The 12553-nt window shown below is 50.8% G+C and overlaps 6 protein-coding genes across 6 annotated transcripts; 4 read left to right on the top strand and 2 right to left on the bottom strand.

The window, feature by feature from the left end:
* Window positions 1-30: 30 nt before the first annotated feature.
* On the top strand, window positions 31-2511 carry NEDG_01083 (translation initiation factor 4G; the record flags this gene model as incomplete). Its single annotated transcript, XM_067688501.1, has 1 exon — window positions 31-2511. One exon carries the CDS (start codon window positions 31-33, stop codon window positions 2509-2511), a length of 2481 nt encoding a protein of 826 aa, XP_067543689.1.
* An 86-nt stretch (window positions 2512-2597) lies between these two features.
* On the top strand, window positions 2598-2957 carry NEDG_01082 (large subunit ribosomal protein L35e; the record flags this gene model as incomplete). The annotated part of the gene is made up of 1 exon (XM_067688500.1): window positions 2598-2957. One exon carries the CDS (start codon window positions 2598-2600, stop codon window positions 2955-2957), a length of 360 nt encoding a protein of 119 aa, XP_067543688.1.
* A 34-nt stretch (window positions 2958-2991) lies between these two features.
* NEDG_01081 (lectin, mannose-binding 2) lies at window positions 2992-3861 on the top strand (the record flags this gene model as incomplete). Its single annotated transcript, XM_067688499.1, has 1 exon — window positions 2992-3861. One exon carries the CDS (start codon window positions 2992-2994, stop codon window positions 3859-3861), a length of 870 nt encoding a protein of 289 aa, XP_067543687.1.
* A 210-nt stretch (window positions 3862-4071) lies between these two features.
* NEDG_01080 (kinetochore protein Nuf2) lies at window positions 4072-5373 on the top strand (the record flags this gene model as incomplete). The annotated part of the gene is made up of 1 exon (XM_067688498.1): window positions 4072-5373. The coding sequence occupies one exon, from the start codon at window positions 4072-4074 to the stop codon at window positions 5371-5373; it is 1302 nt and encodes a 433-aa protein (XP_067543686.1).
* Window positions 5374-5541: 168 nt separating this feature from the next.
* NEDG_01079 (uncharacterized protein) lies at window positions 5542-5907 on the bottom strand (the record flags this gene model as incomplete). Its single annotated transcript, XM_067688497.1, has 1 exon — window positions 5542-5907. One exon carries the CDS (start codon window positions 5905-5907, stop codon window positions 5542-5544), a length of 366 nt encoding a protein of 121 aa, XP_067543685.1.
* A 41-nt stretch (window positions 5908-5948) lies between these two features.
* Window positions 5949-12545, bottom strand: NEDG_01078 (vacuolar protein sorting-associated protein 13A/C; the record flags this gene model as incomplete). The annotated part of the gene is made up of 1 exon (XM_067688496.1): window positions 5949-12545. The coding sequence occupies one exon, from the start codon at window positions 12543-12545 to the stop codon at window positions 5949-5951; it is 6597 nt and encodes a 2198-aa protein (XP_067543684.1).
* Between the last annotated feature and the right edge of the window lie 8 nt (window positions 12546-12553).

The following is a 12553-nucleotide window of genomic DNA, read 5'->3' as shown; positions in this document are numbered from 1 at the left end:
TTATTTTAAGTTTTTTCTCAGTACCCCGGAATGGATAGCGAAGAAAAACGACCAGGCTTAGTAGCTGAAGAGGAAGCCCAGGGAAGATCTTCCAACCAAAAACCAACGAAAGAAGGTTTAAGCTACCCGAACAAAAAGCTTATGCAGAAGCCCAGGCCCGAGTACAAGAAGGATGAGAAAGACAAGAAGAAAAAGAAGAAGAAGGATGAAATGGAGAAGCCCCAGGAACCAGAGCCCATTTTCCCACCACCCAAAAAAGTAAGCAAAGCTCTTCCCATTGCCTTTTTAGGCGGGGAAGACTTTAACGTTAGCTCCATCCAAAAAGCTCTGAAGCAGCTCACCATTCAAAAGGAGGCTGCAGGGCAGCCAGCCCAGGAAGAGAAAAAGCTGGCAGAAAAGATAAGCAAAGCTGAAGCCGAAAACACCCCACACGAAGAAGCCCTTCCAAAAGCAGCGCCTGTCACTGAAGCTCCGGTCAAGAAAGAAGAGGCTCCTCTCGAGCCTAAGCCCGAGGAGGGACACAAGCCCATAGAAAAGCCCAAGGCGCACACAGAGCCTGCCCCGAAAAAGCAAGCTCCCACGGAGCCCCGGCTTAACCGAGCAGAGATAGCTGAAAAGTTCGGGATTGTCAATGGCGTAGCCAAGAACGGGCCCCAGCCAGGCCAGGCCACAGGAGTTATCTGGGGAACGGTGGCACCAAGTATTTTCACCAAAAAGATCTTTGAGTCAGAGGACCCAAAAACTTTCCGAGCCCGAACACCAGTAAAAGCGGCCAAAGCTCCAAAGAAGCCCGCCGCCCCAGTCACGGTCTTGGTTCCAGTCTCTGAGCCGGTCTCTGAGCCAGCCACGGTCTCGGCCCCAGTCTCTGAACCGGTCACGGTCACAGTCTCTGAACCTGTCACGGACACTAAGCCAGTCACTGAACCGGTCACTGTTACTGTCCCAGCCACGGCTCCAGCCACGGACACTAAGCCAGCAACTGAGCCAGTCTCGGCCTCTGTCACCGAACCAAGCACCAGCACCAGCAGTGTTCAGAAGAGTGCAACAGGTCTGCCAATTGTCTACACAAAGAAACAGCTTATGGCCTACAAAAAGTTTGCAACCGCCCAGGTAATTTTGATTGATAGGTCTATTCTCACCAAAGGCCCAGGTTTTGGAAAGAAAAGAAGAGAGTTTAAACCCATCAAAACGTCTCCTCTGTTTGGAAAGAAACAGCTGCCGTCAGTGCCTGTTTTTGCAGCGATTGAGAGTTACATTGCTGATTTTAATCTTGCACTTAATCAGGTTTCATACAACAACGTTGAAGAAATTGCTGAAAGGATTCTTAGCATCAAAGTACCAACAGACGCAGCCATGGAAGAGCTTACCAAAGCATTCTTTGAAAAGGCTGTCCTGGAGGACGCATACTCTGATGTATATGCCAAACTTGTCAACCTAATCCAGCGACGGTTCAGGTCGGCAGAGGAAGAGCCGTACGACGAAGACAAAGCACAGAAGGAGCAAACACTTGTACGAAGAAGTAGAACTTCCCGAAGCAAGTTTGGAGGCTTGGTTGCCGTTCTGGCGCAGAAAGAGTTTGCCACAGTCAGACACTGGGTCTCAAAGGAGGAAGAGCACAAAGCAGTAGCCATGTCATCGGAAGACTTAGCTGCCAGAGTAATGGAAATCTCAAACAACAAAGAAAAGGAGTATGCCAGACTCGCAGTGAAGAAACGAGCCCTTTCTATTATGCGCTTCATTGCTGAGCTCTTTAAGACCGAGTACCTCTCACAGAGCGTCATCCACTCAGCCATTAAGAAAGTCCTTGGAGAAAAGATACCTGAAAATGTAGAAAGGCTTTGCCACCTTCTCAGATATGCAGGAACGTCTCTGGAAACGGAAGAAGCAAAACCTCTTATAGACAGTTACATTAGATGGCTAGAAGATGCCGTTAAAGACTCGCGGCCCAGGTTTAAGTTTATGGTCGAGGACATCAAAGACCTCAGAGCAGCTAACTGGGCGCTAGACACCCCGAAGCACTTCTCAGAGGACGAGAGCGAGGAAGAGTCTTCATGGAAGAGCGCCAGGACCAAGGAGCGGAAGAGATGGGGCGGAAAAGAGCCCAAAAGCACCAACCCCCGAAAGGAAACACGGGAAAGAGCGCCCCCCATTACTCTAACCGAACAAATTGAGCAGTCTAGGACCGAGTACTCCAAAATGGAGTCAATCGCTAGCCAGGTGCTTAAAAGCACCCTGAACCCAGAAGAGGAAGTAAAACGCCTTCTGACAGAGTACAGCACCAGTGCCCTCTTCCTTACGGCGTTTATCAAGATTGTGATTGAAGGCCACGATGAAACAGTGAAGAAAGGAGAACTTTTCCTCAAAGAGTGGACTAGATCCTCACCAGCTTCTTTAGATAAGAAAGACGATATCATCGAGTACATAAACGAAATAATGGTCGACATTATTGACGATGCCCCCAAGGCTCCAAAGTACTTTGAAAGACTGGTGGCTATTATAGCCCAGAAATAAACATCTTCCAATAGTTTGTCCCCAAGCCACCACCGACCACACCGACCCAGACCCGGGTTATGTAAAATTTTATTTTGTTCCCCTGCATGGCTAGAAGCGAATTCTCAAAGGAGCTAAGACTTAAGACAAACACTGATATTGAAAACACCCTCTCAGACAAGAAGATGGAACTTCTCAGAATGAGGAATGATGCCATTGAAGGGTACAAAGTCACTGCTAAGTGGATCAACACCAAGAAGGACGTCGCCAGATGCCTCTCCATCCTAACCGAAAAGAAAAAGGAAGAAATCAAGGCCGAGTGCATCAAAACGGGCAAGCCCCTCCCAAAAACTCTTAGACCAAAGCAGCCTCGCTCAGTAAGAGTGTCCATCCCCAAGGAAATGCTTAAGAAATACGGACAGTGCAAAAGTCACTTGAAGAAGAAGGTAGTTGTCTTTACCCCCTAGTAAATTGAATAAATGAACTATTTTTTTCTTTGCCATGTTTATGCAGACGTTTCTAGGACTGGCTCTTTGCGCCATCCAAGCTTTGGGAGATCCTGGTAAAATGAGACTCCGTCACAACCTGTCCCTGTCCCTGTATCCGCCCTTTGACACACGACGAACTAACGCCCTGGAGGGGTGGAACACTCACGGGGACTTTTCAATCGTTTCGCAGGCCCGGAGCTCTGGGATAGCCCTGACCTCGCACAACCCCGGGTCCTTTGGGGGCCTTAGCTCAAAAAAGCCAATGAACATGGAAGAGTGGAGGGTGGGCTTTGAATTCAAGGTCGATGAGAGCGCCAGTGGTTGCGGGGTCTGGATCACTGGGAAGCCTGTGGGCATGAAGTCATCTGGGCACTTTGGAGGGTCTACCTCAATCGACGGGGTGCTTGTTTTTGTCACCCAGGAGAGAAATGCGCTCAGTGGGGAGGCGTACCCGGCCGTCGGCCTTGCCACGGGCAATGGGCGGAGCCACCAGGTCCTTGCAACCGTGCCCGTTGAAAAAAGCCCAGAGTTTACACTGCGCATCCAGTACTTTGACAAGACACTAACGGTGATGTATGGGAGCGACCGAAGTGAGCTAAAAGAAGTGATAGCCCACAAGATAGAGACTATCTCGAAAAAGAGCTACCTAAGCGTTTCAGGAAACACCAGGTCAGCATCCAGTGAAATTATGATCAGGCAAGTGATGGTAGGAGAGCTGCACCGTTATGCATCAAGAAAGCTTGACGAGTACGAAGACGACAACCACCGCGCAAGGTCTTCTTCTGTTTGGGTGGTTTTTCTCCTTCTTATGAGTGCAGTAGGTGGATACCTCTACAGACAGCGGGCACCAGGACCTACAAAACGAAGAGATCTAAAGTATTAGTGTTAATAAAGGTATGGGTCTGTGTGGGTGTGGGTGTGGGTGTGGGTGTGGGTGTGGGTGTGGGTGTGGTATACGGTGGACAGGGTCAGGGACAGGGACAGGGACAGGGAATAGGGCAGTGGTGGACCCGAACCAACCCGAACATAAAATATGGTTGGTTCGGGTTGGCTCGGGAAACAAATGATGGACGAAATAATTTAAAATTTCATTATGAAGACACAGGCACAGGGACAGCCACCAACATACACCATCCCAAACATGAACATCCGAGAAATTGTGGACTACCTCTCAGACTGTGGCTTTAACATTGCCGACTCTGACATTCTCCAGCCAAACCCTAGCTACATCCACCGGCTGTACGAAGGTATTCTAGGGGTGTTCATAGAGGAAAAGGTGGTGGAGAGCTCGGACGACACAGTTTGTGTGGTTAGTGTTTACCACAAGATGCGAAAGTTCCTGGAGCAGATTGGATTTGGGCAGCTGCACCTGAAAGACATTACACAGCCCGAGACACCGCGGGTGGTGAAAATACTCAGCATTGTGGTCAACTTTGCCCTCTTCAAAGAAAGCAAGAAAGATGTTCAAACACGGATATACCAAAAGCGAGAAGAAATAGAAGCGATCATTGAAGAGCATCAGCACGAAATGCAAATAAAGGCCGAGTTGCTTCACCACAAGAGAGGCGAGAGAAGTAATGCACAAAAAGCCATTAGGCAGTTACAGGAAGAGATATCGGAAAAAGAGAGCGAAATCATCAACTTCCATCGCAAGCAGCAAGCGTGTCTCACAGAAACTGAAGAGTTGAAGAAGGAGCACACTCGGCTGAGTGAGCGTATCCACAGCGAGAAGTACAGCCTCATTAGCAGTGCCCAGGAAGTAGCAAAGCTGCAGGCGAAAATAGTGAAAAACCCAGAGCAGCTCAAAGAGGTCCTGCTCGGGATGAAGCAGCAGCTTAGCACGGAGGAGGAAGTCTTTCGGGAGTATGAAAGAACCATATCCCGGCAGCACCAGTGCACAGCACTCTTCAAGAAAAAAACGGAAGAGTTGCAATCTCTGGTTTGCACAGTTTCGCTGGTTGGGGAGTACAAAGCACGCGCAGACACAGGTCTTTCCTCCATTGCACGCCTTGGGTGTGCCAATGAGCACCTTGCCCTGGAAAATCGGGGTAGCCAGGCCAAAAAAGGGCTTCTTGAAAAAAAGATAGCCTATGTGGTAGAAAAGATGGCTGGGTTGGTGCAGGAGGATGAGGTGCGCATGGCCAGCATGCGCGCCGAGTTTGACGTACTTCGGGACAAGCGCGCGCACATACTTGGAGAAAGAGAGGCTGCCCAAACACGCATCCAGCAGACCAACCAGGCGGCCAAGGACCTTGAAAGAGAAATCATTCACATGGAAGCTGCCCATGAGTCAATGTTCTCAACGGTGTACAACGACCTTATCCAAAAGAAGAGTTACATTGCAGGGTATGCAGAGGATCTAGCTAAGGTTTTCAAGGGCGAGTACCTGGTTTAGTATTGGGGTTTCGGGCTTCTTTACCCAACCCATACCCATACCTGAACCTTATCTGATTGAAAGTTGTTAAACCAATAGCCCCTATCCGCATCTTTCAAATAAACCCTTACCCCGCACCGACACCCCGAATTACCACGCACTAACACACCGAGCTAACCCGAACATCCTTTATTTTTTCGGGGTTGTCCCATGGCTTAAACATCCACACTTTAGAGCCCTGGGGGTAGAAAGTCGCTTAATTATCTCTTTCTTACTCTCTGGGCAGGGGGAAAACTCTGAATCTGCCAAGCCCAGTTCAGGTTCTACCTCCACAGAGACTGGGGCGGGCAGCTCTAGGGACGCGTCACCACTTATCTTGATTCTCTTCCTTCTGATGGTCTCTTCAATCTTTCGCCTCATGCCATCGGCAAAGAAGTCGTTTTTAGTAGACTCTGGCTCTTTAACGTCGAGGACTTGCTTGGAGAGCTGTATTTCGCGGATTCTCATTTCAATGTAGGTCCGGGCGAGGGCGCGGCACCTTCTGTTCCCGTGCATCGGGCTAAATAAATAATTCAATATAACCTGCCCCAAAGAGCCTATTTATTCAGTAGCAAATAGTCGTGGTAGACACGCGTTCCCTCAAGTTCTACTTCGGTAACGTTGATAAGAGCAACCGTGCGCTGGTTTTTCAGCTGCAGGGTAACACTTCCAGCTAGTTCGGATATTTCGTACTTGTTGTAAAAGATGGCTCTTGTTGTGGTGATCAGCAGGAACCATCCCGAGTACTTGTCAATACAGACGCCCCCGGTAATGAAGGTTTCTTTCTGTTTTGCCTCTCGCGTAACAATGCAGTTGTACGCCCGGTAGTACATGCTTCTTTCTGCCTCGTACTCTCTTGGCACCGTGCCCAGTGGCGGGGCTCGGGGGAGCTGTATCCGCAGCAGCGCCTTTTCTTCCTGGAGGGCTCCTGAGATGGTGGTGGTAACGCCCTGCGCCAGCCCCATCACCCCGGAAATCGGCTTAAGAACGGCGCCAACCAGGCCCTTTCCCAGGCCCTGGACCATTCCGCTGAGGCCGTTAGACTTGCTTCCCTGGATTGGGCTGTGAACCACGCCCCTGAACCCGCTGATCACTGAGCCCATAAACTTTTCTCCGGCCTTTGAGAGGTGTGTTTTGGAGACGGGGAGAAGCATGTCTGTTTCGTCGATGTACGTGCAGCTTGTTTCCTGGGCGCTTTCAAGGAAGTTTTCATCCATTGAGATAGCGGCTAGTTTTTTTGAAAGGCGCCCTGAAATGTTGCCAACAAAATCGGCTAGCCCTGTAACTACGTTTTTGGCCAGGCTCTTTCCCCCGCTGAGCAGCTTTTTTGAGAGCAGGGCCGGGTTGTCTATTGCCCGGTACGGTGCATAGAGCAGATCGTGCACCCCCTCCCCAAGCTTGTCAATCAGCTCCCCGGGACTGCCCACAATGTCTGCAGAGAGTGCAATTGAGACAATGTTCTTAAGAACGCCCCGCTTGTAGGTTTTGGAGACAATTTGGAGCACTTCTGAGTACTTCGCGTGGATGTCGCTGAGCTGGATGGCTGGCAGAAGGATTTTGCTGTTGGTTAGGTTGCAGTACAGCGAGGAAAGGGGTACAACCGAGTTCTCTGATGCCCGGCGGAATGAGAACTTGAACTTGATCGGCTCAACCCGGACGTACCCCAGGGAGATGTACTTGGAGTGGCTGGGAAGCGCTGATGGAAAGGTGCACTTGCACCTAAGCGCCTGGCAAATGGTGCACCGAATGAAGTATTTCGGGTTTTCCGTTGGTCCATCCATGGCAACAAAGTGGGCAATGACCCGCTTCATGTACTCCTCCTCAATTTCCAGGACCAGTGGGAGCATTACCACACTCAAGTACCGCCAAACCACCCTATTAACCACCCACCCTGAAATGGCCAATACTTCTGAGGTGTTGGTGGTGTGGATCGGGATGGGGTAGAGGCAGCGGCTCTGCTGGTTGTCAAGCTGGAAGGAGTCTAGCCGGAAGAGGAACTCGATGCCGTTTGGCGAGAAGAGTGCCTGGACCGAGGGCGAGAACAGATGCAGGCAGGCGAATTCGTGCTCGTTCCGGTCTACCAGGCTTATGGACACCCGCCCCATTCTTAGCTGTCCAAACACGCCATGGGTGAGGGAGGGGGCTTCGCTGTAGAGCTCCTGGCTCTTTTTAGCCACAATCAGGATCTTTTTGTTTCCGTCGGTGGTAAGAGCTGCGCGGTAGTCTCCCTGGACCACGGCCTGGAAGTTTTCAACGAGCAGAGACACTTTGCCAATGGTGATGTCAAAGGCCGGGAGCGCCTTAAAGCTGTCCCAGTAGTAGAACAGCTCTTCGTTTGGCTGGAGCGTGTAGTGCACATGGTACCCTTTTTGCGAGAACCTGAAAGGCACATTTGCCAGGTTTTTGATCACGTATGGCCACTCGTTCTCCTTTTCAATGCAGATAACGCGCTGACTGTTCCTGACGTGGACGTTCACTGCCAGAAGAATCGGGTTCTCTTCCCCCAGTTTGACCAGGTGCTTTTTCAGGCCCTCCAGGGGGAGGTAGCTTGAGTTTCTTGACTCTTCAATGTCCGTCATTGTTTCGAGTGCTGCCGCACTGTCTCCTACGGCGCCCTGGAAGGACGAGGACGCTGAGCTGGCCGGTTGTGGGGTGCACTGTGGGCGGCCGAGACTGATCCAGGTGTTGAGCTTTTTCTTTGGGAAGTGCATCTGCACTACCGTGTGGGGGGTGCAGAAGTACTCTCGGTCGTTGGTGATGGTCAGGTCTAGGTCTGTCTTGTTTTCAATCACGTTGGCGTAGTCAATGGTGAGGTACTTGATCTTTTCTTTGGCTCCTTCCCCCTGAATGACGTTGATAAGGTAGTTTCTCTGGTGGACAAGCTTTAGGTCGATGAAAATGGTGTTTGAGGCGATTTTGGAGCTGAACACGGCGCTTTCTTTCTTGTTTAGCACCAACTGGTGCTTATCTTTTGACGTGAAGATCTCTGTTAGCATGTGGGGGTAGAGCGCTGCAAGTTTGCTCCCGGACTTGAAGAACAGCGAGTCGTCTGTTCGGTTTATGGCAACTAGAATGGGGTAAACAACCACGGAGCTAATGCCTATGTCCAGGAGCTGTTCGTTTATCAGCACTGGTTTTTTTTCTTTGGATGCCATCACCCCCGGGGCAATAAGAATCTTGTCCTTGGTGCCTTCGGTGAAATAGATGTCTGTTTCCTTGTTGAGTCGTAGCCGGACCTTTTTTTTCATGTCCCCGCCGGTGCTCCCGGTCATTTGCTTGGTGTCCCCGGGCTGGGCCGTTCCGGCAATGCGCTCGATCTTGTTTTTGGTGGTAATCTTTATCTCAAAACCAACAGGTGCAAACGTGTGGTTAGTGATGATGTATTCGTGAAAAAACAGGTAGTGGATGAAAAGACACCCTGAAACTTTCTCTGTTAGCGCCACCACGGCCATGTGCGCCTCGTCGACCTCAATCCACTCCCTTCCCACCACTGCAAGCGACTGCGTTTCCTCTTGGGTGTCTGGGAGGTTGAACGCGAACGTGTGGCACTTCTCAACGCTGACGCCCTGCCCCGTGTTTATCTGGAACGTGCTGAGCCGTTGCGTGTGCGAGCACTCTGAGTATGGGAGAAGATGGAGTTTGGTCTCTCCCTGGGTGACCACAATCGTTGAGTCTGTCATGTTTTTGAAGTTGCTTGCTCCGCGCACAACTGCTGTGCTCTCCCTAAACGCTGCCAGGAAGGTGTCTTCGCCTATTGTCTGTGCTATGGTGGCAAACGACGATTGCACTGCAAACAGTGTGTTGTATGGCGTGGTTCCAACAACGCTGTGGTTTGGCAGCACGGTGGAGGTAAGTGGCTCCAGTGCCCTCTGGGTGCTGTTGATGAAAAGGGTGGCGTTGGTTAGATTAGTTAGATGGATTTCTCGGTGGGGCGATTTGAGCGTATCTAGCATTTTGGCGCTTAGTCTGATGCGAACGGTATCTTTGATTGCTGCTGTGATGGAAGAAACCAGCAAGGAGTCCTCCTCAACCTCTAAAAAGGGCAAACTGCAGAAGTTGTTCTTTCCCCTCTCCATGGTCGTGCTCCCTTGATACTTTATCTCGAGAGGAAACTGTTCGCAAATCGGCTCATATAGCCTTGTTTCTCGATTGCGCCCGTAAACCCGGACAAGAGAGCTGATTTCGGTGCTTTCTGCTGCCTGGACAGTGCTGTCCACGAGCTCAACTCTGAGGGCAGGCTGCGCAATGAAAACGTCAACTTGCACGCACTCCACGGTCAAAATGGTGTCTGTGGGCTCTGGGAACCTTGAAACCCGTTTTTGGTTGATCTGGTTGATACACTTCTGGAGAGTCTTGGCCTGGTCCTGGTTGGCAACCCCAAGAGCGATTGGGGCAATCGACACGTTCATCTCACTTCGTGCATGGATATTGTTTCTAACTGTAACCCTTACTTTTTTTTCGGTGAGTACCGATTCTCCTATCTTTGCTGCCGCATGTAGTTGAACGTACCCGTCCACCATCGCCAGGTCTGTTATTGCGACCTGTAGCTCCTCGGCACGCACTTCAATGGTTCCAACCTTGCACTTAAAGTCCACCTGGGTGCCAACCCATGGCAGGCCGTACTTGTAATCGGCTTTGAGGAACTGTGTGTACAGGTCCAGGAACAGCCCAAAGTCGTTAGATACCTGGAGACTATCAGCCACTAGAGTGAATGCCTGCTGGATGTGGGTCACCTTTTCAAAGTTCAGCGTTAGCGAAGGGGCAGCAAGAATCTGTTCCCCATCTGTCCACATCTTTACGCTGGATATCTCAACGGCTCCAAAGTACTTCGTTTGCTTGGTCATGGCCAAATGAACCTTTCCAACGGCTTTTGTCAGAAGCGTGCTGTCTTTGGAGAGAGAGATGTCAAACTCTGCCCGAATCCCAATCTGGAGAGGCGTTTTCACCTCGTTGCTGTACTCCGTCAGCAGGCAGTAGCAGTCCAGTATAAAAAAGGCTCTGTTCAAGGCAAAGAGGTACAGGTCTGAATTTAGCTCTCCACTGCAGATAAAGTCTCCCTGCACCTTCCGGGTTTCAAAGTAAAAGAAGAACTCTCTCGATGCAACGTCTATCTTTTCTTTCCCGCAGACAATGGTGCAGCACAGCTGCGGAATGGACAGCGCCTCGCCCAGTTCAATAACCACCCTTTCAGCGTTGACGGTGCAAACCGTATTGAAACCTGAAATAAGCATCTTTGAGTTAAGAATTGTGAAGTGGACTGGTGTGTGTTTCTCTGGGGTAGTTGCTCCATCAACGAACTCTGTGTTCGGGATTTTCGAGATGTTCGGTGTGTTCGGTGTGTTCGGTGTGTTCGGTGTGTTCGGGATGTTTGGCATGCTTGGGGAAGTAAGTATGGCGTGAATCTCCCTGATTTCATTGAGCGCCTCAAATATAAACGGGTCACTAGGGACCTGAACGCTGGCGTTGGTGACTATAAGGTTGTTGCAGTCCCCAATAACCAGCTCAAATGGTGAAATACTCAGCACCTGCCTCTGCTCTGCCTCCAGAGATACTCCCTGGGCTACAACCCCCCCGGCAGTAATGCCTGCCTTGGAAATCGCCAGAACTACCTGCTGGCCGCCAAGTGGTATGGAAAGAGAGGCGCTGGCGACTGTGTGCCTGAACAGAAGCGTCTCTGCTGCGGACGTGTTTGCTGCGGGCCTGGGGCAGGCGCCCTCAAAAGTCTCTGCTAGCTTGGTAATGTCACTAACCAGCCCTCTCACAGCCGTGTTTATGGTCAGAACAGGCGTTGTGGTGATAGCTGCAAGCTGTGTTAGCTCCAGACCCCCATCGTGTCTAAGACTGAAGGAGCCTGAAACTCCGGCCTGGACCCCGGTTGCCAGATGCTCAATCTGCACCTCAGCTGCCTCAGCTGAAACGGCAAAAGTATCTGTGATAAGAAACTCGGCTTTTTTCAGGGTCTTGGTGGTTACTGTGGTTTCTAGCCTGCTTTTTAGCCACACCCGATCCAGGACAACGGAAACCCTGGGCCCTGGTGCCCCGCTGCCTCCCAGAGCCAGCGTTTTCTGGAGGGCCTGCACCTGACTGGCTAGGCTGCTAGCGGCCTGGAACTCTCTCTCCCCAAGCTCCCCCTCAATGCTGCTGCATGACAGCACCAGGGAAGCAACACTTTCAGGTGTGGTCGGGTAGATGGTACACCCAATGGCCCCGAATGAGATAGCTGTTTTTTCTTGCTTCTTAATTGAGGCATGGATGGTCCCAGTTGTGATGCCACCTTCTGTGTTTTGTATTTCTGCTTTAATGTGAAGCCGTGTCTGTTCAAGATGCGCCGTGTTCAAGAACCCAACCACTGCCTCCTCCACCACAATGGTTAGTTCGGGACTGATGCTGTGGTTGGTGCTGTGATTGGTGCTGGTGCTGGTACCTGTCAAACCAACCACGGCATTAACCAGGTTTTGGTCAATGCCTCTAAGATCCACACCACCCCGAACTAACCCGACCCGAATCCTGATCTCTCCATCCTCACTATCCACCCTTCCACTGAAATGCTCCAACTCAATGCCCGGAAGTCTTCCTTTGGCGCACTTCACCTCTACCCGGGCCACTCCCGGCCCACTAACTGCCTCTACCCCCTCAATGGTCAGGGAGAGGGGCGTGTCTGTTGTAAAAACTATCTGGACCTCTTTGACGCCCACTGTGATGTTTTTGATGGCTCGTGCTAGGAGACGCTCTACAAAACGAGTAACCACCTTTTCAACCACCCCAAGGACCTTTTTGCTTGGTGCTTTCTTCAAACAGTGCAAACAAAGGTCTGCCCTGCCACAGACACACACGAGGCGGGATACACCCACAGACACCCCCACGGCCCGAATGGCGGTGGCAGCCTCTCTACTGAACCAGGGCGCCTCAATCCCAAGTGCTTCTATTCTTGCTGTGCTAATAACAACACCATACTCTTTCAAGGCATCGGCCCTGAGGGTCACATCTTGCACAACAAGAGCCCCTCTGAAAAGGCTGTACGCAACGTTTTCTGGTTTTATGGGGTCGATCTTGTCCCCCAGCTGCTTGTTCGCTTTCCTAATGAAGTATTCTTTCGGACTGACTGAGCTTACGCCTCTGTATAGCTTCTTTAAAAACTCTACCCCGAATGCCATAAAAAAAA

Source organism: Nematocida displodere (assembly GCF_001642395.1).
Source record: "Nematocida displodere strain JUm2807 chromosome Unknown 3, whole genome shotgun sequence".
Lineage (NCBI taxonomy): Eukaryota > Fungi > Microsporidia > Nematocida > Nematocida displodere.
Note: the sequence above shows the minus strand (reverse complement) of the source record. Positions and strands in the feature narration are given on the sequence as shown.